Source organism: Myripristis murdjan, chromosome 5, assembly GCF_902150065.1.
Source record: "Myripristis murdjan chromosome 5, fMyrMur1.1, whole genome shotgun sequence".
Taxonomy (NCBI): domain Eukaryota; kingdom Metazoa; phylum Chordata; class Actinopteri; order Holocentriformes; family Holocentridae; genus Myripristis; species Myripristis murdjan.
Genome location: NC_043984.1, coordinates 13,837,844 through 13,847,087, shown reverse-complemented (window position 1 = coordinate 13,847,087; position 9,244 = coordinate 13,837,844). Strand labels below are relative to the sequence as shown.

The 9,244-nt window shown below is 40.7% G+C and overlaps 1 protein-coding gene across 1 annotated transcript; it reads right to left on the bottom strand.

Moving 5' to 3' along the window:
- Positions 1–3,808: 3,808 nt before the first annotated feature.
- gpd1b (glycerol-3-phosphate dehydrogenase 1b) lies at positions 3,809–8,600 on the bottom strand. The gene is made up of 8 exons (XM_030051666.1): positions 8,487–8,600; positions 7,058–7,235; positions 6,589–6,729; positions 6,225–6,363; positions 5,373–5,485; positions 4,979–5,215; positions 4,630–4,736; positions 3,809–4,437 (listed from the first exon to the last, which is right to left on the bottom strand). Exons 1-8 carry the CDS (start codon positions 8,528–8,530, stop codon positions 4,341–4,343), a joined length of 1,056 nt encoding a protein of 351 aa, XP_029907526.1. The 5' UTR covers positions 8,531–8,600; the 3' UTR covers positions 3,809–4,340.
- Positions 8,601–9,244: the final 644 nt, after the last annotated feature.

Genomic DNA, 9,244 nt, shown 5'->3' with positions numbered 1-9,244 from the left:
ATTCAGAGCATATTATTTGGAAAGTAGTTTAGAAATGAGGTGGAATATGAAAAGTAAAACAAAATGCAACTATTCAATGGGTAAGTTTTAGAAAAGTAGACCCAGATATATCCCTCTAAGTGGCTGTCTATAATGGATCCATCTTATACCATGTCTGAAACGCCAAGCATATTCACAGAGGAGATGTAGAAAAGGTGAAATCAGCAGAGGGTTATCCATACATCTAAATTATGATTGAAAGTATTCCACATGAAGCCCAGTTTGTGCTTTCTGCTGAGGCTGTGTTCTTCAGATTAAGTATTACCATTATTGGGTGTATCTATCGACCACCAAATTCTAATATTTCAGATTTATTACTGGTAAATCACATGTGCATATTGTTTCCTCACAATGGAAGTGCTGCTATTTAATGGGTGATTTTAATATCAACATTATCAGCTCCAAAGTTAATACTCAAATCACAGATTTTATTGATTGATACTTTATTTTTTCATTCTTTGATTGTAGTACCCACCAGAGTAACTGAAAAATCAGCTGCACTGATAAAGATTTTTATTTGATTTGATTTGATTTGATTTTTTAGTATTATTATTACTTATAGAATAAGAGAACTTTGAAATCTGGAGTCTTGTCCATGGATGTTGCTGATCATTGTTATTGTTAAGCTGGTTATCTGATCTTTTTTTTTATAGTCTCAAAAAAGTATAACTTCCCAAAAACATTTTACCTTGCAAATTCAATATATAAAATAATTTATAACAACAAATTATTTAAATTATTTGTCAATATCAGTGGACAAGTAACCCATCCTTCTATCTGATGATCCTCAAAAGGCCTCCACCTCTTTTTCTGGTATTGCTTCTAGATGTTAGAAGGAATCTTTCCCCCTCACACTTGTTTCCACTAAATCTCACTGTTGATCAGATAATCCCTGGATTACTCCTGCTTTAATGACTTCTGCAGACTTAACACACTACCATCAGCATTTGAGACAGTTCATGGTTTCATAAGCCTCAGGAAATTTACCTTAAATTCAATCATTTCATTTCATAAATGGGAGACAACTTGGCTTCTTAGATTCCACTTAATAAAAGTAATTCTCTAGTCTAAAGTTTATGAATTCTCCTGTACTAGATTTTCAATTTTCTCTGGTTGTGGAAACTGAGATCCTGAAGGTCCCCTAGTTTTGACAGTATCCCTGGTAGTCTATTTGAGTCAATCCAGGATTCACTACTAAAGCCTTCAACTCACATTCTCAAGCTCTCCAAGATGGTGTTCCTGGTAAATTGAAAATAGCAAGATGATGACACGGCCATTTCCAATCATTACTGAATGATTTTAATTCTACCTGTAATAGAAAAAGTGCTGGAATAACTTGTTTATCAAAACTTGCTGAATCATCTGGATAGGCATAATATTTTATATAGGCCTATACATCAATATGGGTTTAGAAGAAACCACTCTTCTTTTATGATGAAATCTATAAAGCTCGAGATAGAGAGGAAAGCACTATAGGAGTCCTCTTATACTTACCTAAAGCTTTCAGCACTGTAAGTCATCCCATTCTTTTTCAAAACCTTTCCCATCTTGGAGTAAAAAAATCTGTGTTGCTCTGGTTTTCGAGTTACCTTCAAGACAGAAATCAGTTTGTCTCTCACCAATTCTTCTTTTTGTTCTGTCACTTGTGTGGTGTGCCTCAAGGATTAATCCTTGGGCTATTATTATTCTTGATTTATATTAATGATTTATGTAATTTTCAAGTTTTATTTGCTGATTACACAACTGTTTTTTTTTTACCCACGTAAAGATCCTGATGATATCACTAAAGTATTGATTCAAGAACTCATTAAGGTCTGTGACTGGTGTAACAGTAACATGATAAAGTGCAGTCAAGACGATTTCTGTACAACTTGATGAGTCTCTGTACCAGAAAAATCAGGTTTGCACAGTTACAACTAAAATTGCAAAAGGTGCTGGTATTTTGGAAAAAGTCCAATCTGTGACAAACACTGGGGTTCCCGCTCTTTTATACGATTCTTTAGTTTATTCATATTTACAGCATATTACTGTAACTCAGTCTGGGCGAGTACTCATCCCACTAAACTTGTCCCTACTTTTCGTCTGAGCATTAAGAATCGTCAGCTGTGTCCATCACACTCAATCATCACAACCAGTGTTCTTCCAGTCAGGCATCTCCAGTGTTGATCAAGTCAACCAAGTACAGATCACTTTATCTGTACACAGTTCGCTGAACAGGACCACTCCATCATATTTTCATGAACAGTATTCCCTCAGTCATCAATTCCACAATTATCCCACTCAAAAAAACTACAAGCTCAGGCCTCCTATCTTTCAAACATCACAAATTCCCCTTGGGGATCAATAAATTATTTTGGATTCTGATTCTGAATTACATTTTGGTTTAATGTAGAGGTTCAGTCATATGGAAAGCACTGTCATCATCATGTTTGAAACTTCGTTCCTGCACAATTTTATGAGCGCCATAAAGCTAAAGGGTTTTTTTTTTTTTTTTTTCGTTTACAATGTGATGGATTATTTCTGTAAACTTCCCACTATTAATTAGTCCTTTTAATTTTATTTAATTGCTTAGTGTGCTTGCATGATATATGTATGTCTGCTAGTGCGTGAAATCTCTCGTCCTCACTCGCCCCCATTCCCCGTCTTACAATATTTTCTCTCCTTTTCTAATGGAAAAGTATGCACTGGAGAGTTATGCACTGGAGAGTTCCGTGATCAAGCCCCTTTGAGGGGTTTTTGGACTTCTCCATCACATTTTCTGTTTATGTACATGTCGATTTCTGTCTGTTGCATATGTGTAAACAGACATCAAAATCAAAATCAAATCTTAGCAAATCTGAGTTGCTTAGCGAGGATGAGGCAGCTGCAGTGTGTCCCCTCTCAGCTCTCTAATTATAGATGGACATTTGCCCCTTTGGAGCACGTTATTATTAGAAGTCTCATAGGGCAGTTGACTCAATAACTATGTGAGGGATTTTGGCCAGGGGAATCCAATTATAAACAGTGGCAAATTATGTAACTTCATGGTTACCCTTTTAGAGCTGGGTAACTGAGTCAACAAAAAACTGTGTCATCCAGAGAAAAGGAAGAAAGCCCATTTATAATCCAGAGGGGGGGCGAGGGTTGCTCGTGCATCTCTCAGCAAATGAGACTTATGATGCCGGCAGGGTATCTATAAAGCCAGCTGCAATCCAGTTGACACCATTGTCAGTCCTAGTGCCTTTAGGTGACACTAATCTGTGACTCACAATGACTGAGAGTACAGAGATTCAATATCTTGCTCAAGGATATGCTGATTAGACATGAACCCGTGACCTTCTAGTGTGACGGCAGGCATTTCCTCATCACCTGCATGCCAGCAGAATCAAAAACCAGAACACCTCCCCACAGGCATTTTTCGGGTGAATCATCAGCCAGGTTGTGAAGTAAGGGCTTGGAAAAAAAAAAAAAAAAAAAAAAAAAAAAAAAGAACGCAACCATTTTCACATTCAAGCACTGATAATCCGTTCTGTACCCGATTAATTATGAGCGGTGTGCATGAGCGGGCGACGTGCAGAGGCTGAAGGAGACGCTCGAGAAAATGGTAAAGGTGAAGAGTTTAGAGTGGCAGACTAGTTAAGCTCAGGTCAGGTTACAGTGAGGCTGCAAAGCACATGGGTTTGCGGGGATCCTTGTCTGCGAGGTACCACCATGACCACGACTGTGTGAGAGTCTGTCAAGGTAATAAGAAAACATTTCACATGAAAACAGACCAAAAATACAGCCGTTGATTACTCCAAAACTGTATTCCCACACGATTCTTGTAATTGGGTTACATCTCAACAGCTCCAAAGGGGAAACAACACAGAGGGAGTGGTTATTGTTATGTATTCAAGTGTTTTAAAACTCATACATGCCAGTCACAAGGCAAGTTAAGGCACTTTCAGTTTACAGACGATGCGACATTTCCTTATTAGCACTCTAGTTAATACCAAGGCCATTGGAATACCCCTTTATTCACTGCTTTATGACAAATATGATGTAGAGGATTTATATAACAAAAACAGCCATATGTTTATAATGAGAAATAACAGAGTTGGAAATGGGATTCATGCTTTTGGTGGTGGTGTAATTGCAGAGGGTCATCACAGCAGCTTAGCTATGGGGGCCCGCTCTGCTCCCTTTTTGTTTTTGGAGGTTCACGCAAGACAGGAGTCGAGTTAGATGAGGCACAGTCATCATCTAAGCTGCTCCTCCTGTAATTGCCCGGGCTTGTTGGTGTATAAAAGTCCATTTCAAGCATCGATTGACCAGCCAGTCCTTTACATGTGCTCCGGGTGGTTTTGCAAACAACTGATGAACTCCTTTACTGGGTGGCCGTTGAAGCAGATCTGGTAAACCGCATTGAAAAGAGGAAACCTGGATGGGGTGAAAGAAAGGGAAAAAAATTATTGGCTTATATTCATTTGTGCCTGCAAAATCCTAGCTCACATGCTTCAGCACAACCTTAATAAATATACATCAGCGATTGTAAATATCCCTGCACAAGCCACTTCACGATAAAAGTCAGTGTAATGATTTGAGGTCAATCGTCAGCGAGATGCAACTTACTTGTCCACCATGTTTTTGTGTTTCAGGATGTGGTTGACCTCAGTTGCAGTCGCTGGACCTTGAAGCTTCTGACCGTTCAGGAGCTCCTTCTCCAGCTGCTCAATGGACTAAACAGTGAAACAGTTGATGCTTCAGTTTTGATGTTATGTTACTGAAGTGGCAGAAAGGGTGTTTACAGAGAGGGAGAGAAAGCGAGAGAGAGAGAGAGAGAGAGAGAGAGAGAGAGAGAGAGAGAGAGAGAGACAAAGCAAGGGAATAGGATCCTCAAAGAGAGGGATTTTAACCAAGAAAAACACTGATGGAGACAAGAGCATCACAATTGTAGTTTTAAAGGAGTACTCCAATGTACCTTTCCTGTTTTGGCAAAAGCCTCCCCGATCTTGCGGTTGCGTCCGCCGTAGCAGGTTGTGATGAGGTCAGCGATGCCGCAGCTCTCCAGGAAGGTGGCGGGGGAGACGGGGCAGTTTGTGCAGAAGACCCTGGCGAAGGCAATCATCTCCATGAGGCCAAGGCGAATCACTGCCGCCTTGGTGTTGTCTCCGAATCCCAGGCCGTCGCAGAAACCCGCTCCTACTGCTACAATGTTCTGCAGGAACAGCGGAAAAAAACTTCCACATTAAGAACGCCTACAATGGACAAAATCAACAGAAAACCTTGACAACTGGATATTGATACATGCCCTCTGCCAAATATACAAGGGAATGAAAAGAAGGTAAATCCGTCCAGTGGGCAGAAATGCTGACCTTGAGCGCTCCACAAATCTCCACAACATCAGACTCCTCCACCACAGTCACACGGAAGTTAGTGGTCTGCATCAGCTCCTTCAGCATGGGGCCGATGGCTTTATCTTTGCAGCCTGTGTGGTATTAAAACATGCAATTAATTCCCCCATTTAGAAATTCATTCTTCATTCTTCCTTCATTCTAAAAGTGTAAATATTTAGCAAGACAGTGCAAATAAATTGTGTCTTTTGTGTTGTTTTACAAACAGTATTTGCATTTCACAAAACATGTCCTGTTCTGTGTATTGTGTGGCATAAAAAGTGATGTGCCAGTCAATGTGCAAGTGAAACAGAATCCAGATTTTAGTTCATGTACATACAAGAGAAACACTAAAATTAGACTTCTAAGGTTTTTCTTGTGGCTCCATTGATATGGGAAAAAAGAACGAAGTGGTGCCTTCTGGCCCTGTGCATGCTGGGAAAAGCTCCAGCCCCCTGTGACCCTGAACAGGAATAAGCAGGTGTGGAAATGCATGGAAGGATGGAAGGATGGCTCCACTGGTGTCCAGGCTAGACTAAGTTCAAACACTGACGTTTTTATTAGATATCTGTCAGTCATGTCTTGCACTGCAGAAATATTGGAGGTTTCTCTTTAATCACACTAGAGTTTAATTCAAATTATATTAGATATTTCCAGTTTGTCAAAATCATGCCACCTAAAGTCAATACTTCAAAAATAGAGATGATTCTATCCTTAAAAATTGCACTCAACGAATTCAGATGACTGTGGTAAATTGTTAACTTGTAAGGTGAAACACACACACACACACACACACACACATATGTGTGTGTGTGTGTGTTTTTCCCTCCATACCAATAGTTGTTTCACAGAACTTCTCCTCAGCGACCTCGTTGGCAATATTGGCTCCCATGAGGACGGTCATGGTGATGCCCAGCTTCCCGCGGATCACCTCGGAGATCAGTTTCAGACCCTCTGGCCCCTCGTCTACACCCTGTGAGATACAGATGAGCACCCAACTCACAATCATGCACATATGCAGACGTGCCAGGCACACGTATCTGGCTCTTTCTGAAAACGTGGCTCCTGTTCTTTATTGTGGTGTGAGATGGAGATTTCACAGAGAGGCCTCTGTGGAATGGTTACCTTCACATATGGAAGTGAAAATTAAATGCTTTGATGCAGCTTTCACATGTGCTGCAGGGGAGACAAGCTCTACCTTGATGAGGGACATTCCAACGGCATCTTTCTTGATGTGGTCTTTGATGGTGTCGCACACACGGAGGATGAACTGGTGAGGGACCACAAAGATCAGGATGTCGGCTCCTTTCACAGACTCAGCCAAGTCTGGGACAGCCAACTGGTGAGGGGAGGGAACGCATAAAATAAAATAAAATAAAAGTTATTAAATTAAATTCAAATTAAATTTCATGTGGCCACATTCATGTACTCAATAAATAAAAAAAAAATTCTGTATGTACAGCCTGCAAACTCAAATTAAACAAGTTTCCAGGTTCTTCATTAAGCCTGATTTCAAAGGAGGGTTCACCATGTACAAATCAATTGGTCATTTCTACATTTCCACCCCCCCCACCCCCCCACCAAAAAAAAAAACAAAAACAAAAACAAAAAAAAAAACAAAACAAAAAAAAAAACAACAGTGTTATAAAGCACTGCTTTGTACTTACCACGTTGGGGGGCAGCTTGTGACCAGGCAAATACTTGACATTTTCATGGTCAGTGTTGATGATCTCTGTGAGTTTACGACCGTTCACCGTCTCCTCGAACACCCACATGTTCACCGTTGTCTCAAACCTGTCGTACTTGGCTGCATTTGCACCCACAATCTTGGCAATGGCAGAGCCCCTGTGGACATCAGGACACACCACTGAGCACTGCCTGAACACAGCATCTGTCTTAGTATCAACAGGAAGGAGCTAGAAATCTGTACTAGTGATGATCTGAGACTTCTTGTGTCGCAAAACAGTGGACAGGAATTCAGAAACACAATGAATGCAAACAACAAATAAACCAACCAACCAACAGACAAAAACAGGTGACAGAGCTTCCTCTCTGAACACAGCCACATAGAAACATTCCATAAAGCATGCAACAAAATGTACAGTTTCCAAAGGATTTTTTTCATTTAAAAGCTTAATTTTTTACTGAGGTTCCCTCTGAATGAAAGGAGAGGGTCATTGCCAGGCCACCTGAAATATTTCATTTGTCTGCTTTTCAGTGGAGCGTTTTTTGTGTCACATGATTGAAATACATATTCAGTTTCTTTCCCACCCTGATAAGAACAAGATTATGGGCCAAAGGCACAAAACGTCTCGCCTAAAAACGCACAGATTTAAAGACAGAGTATCAGCACAGTCTCCGGTCTAAAAATATCGGCATCAGTATGGGCCTTCATAAACCCATGTTAGTGAAACCCCCTGTCCCGTAAAGGAATGTACATGACATAATATGGTGGGCAGCATCCTGCAGACAACACTCAGCTGATATCCACACTACAGATGAATGATGACTCTTTACAAATGTCACTGAAATAATTGGCAGAGCACTTTAGAAAGGCTTTTGAATATGTTGGCAACAGTGACATCAAATACTTTATGTGTGTGTGTGTGTGTGTGTGTGTGTGTGTGTGAGAGAGAGAGAGAGAGAGAGAGAGAGAAAGGGGGGAATCTCAGCCAGCTCACGAGATAATAAAGCAAAATGTGTAACAATCTGTAGTCTTGCAGTATGGCAGATGTCGATCAAAACTCTTAGAGTGTTGAACAAACTATCAGTCAAAATAAATCAAGCACAACATTACATGGCCGATGACATACCAGTAGGCAGCTGAGTAACTGTGCTTTTGATGACCATATTTGTCTGACGGCTTTGCGCACAGAGAAGCGCCACAATAACCCGATGATAAACTTTGTGCGTACGGTGTGCACAACAGTGTCTATTATGGCGACACAACAGGAGCTGCAAATACCGTAATGCACGATCATGTCACGATAAACACAGGCTTGTGCAGCACAGTGGCCACAGGAACGTCACAGCAGTACAAGTGTGAGTCTCCCTTTTGGGGGTCAGAGTTCATGTAAATGTCCAAAAAGCGCTCACCAGTTACCAGAGCCAATGACGCAGACTTTCTTTGGCGCTGCCATGCTGTGTGTTTGACCTCCCAGGCGGTGCTCCTGCCTCTCCGGAGTGCTGGTGTGTGTGTGTGTGTGTGTGTGTGTTTCAAGACAAACTGAACATGAGACAAAAATGTATTTATACCAGACACAGTGCAGAGGCTGAGGCACACCCCCGCCTACTGGTTGGTTCTCCGGGTGGCCTCTCAGGGCCAAGTTCAACGCTCACACACACCCACACACACATCCCCCCACACAAAAGCTGGGGGTGAAACGTCGAAGTTCAACAGGGGTTTCATTCAAACTTTATTTAATCGGATTACAGTGTACTTTGCCTTCCTCATGTAAGAAAAACAATTTATAAAGCAAGAATCCCTAAAAATAAATAAATAAATAAATAACTACTGCGACTTTATAGTAAAACGTAGCATGCCTCAAAATGTGACAGGAAAACTAATATAGAATAAAGTCACAACTAACGATGAGGTGCAGCCCAAAATATAGTGCATGGGTCAAGTGTCACACTGAGGTTAAGTGAGGAGAATAGGGCTTTTTGAACACTGCTAAAAATAGTTTGCTTACAGTGGTGCTATTGGCATGTGGTGATCACTCACTGGAGGTCATAGTTTAATAGTTTTGTTTACAAATAAATCACTGATTAATGATACCATGGGAAATAAAGATGTCATTAAGTGCAATAAGGTCATTATAAACTAATTGAGTAGCAAAAACATGCTGCAAATC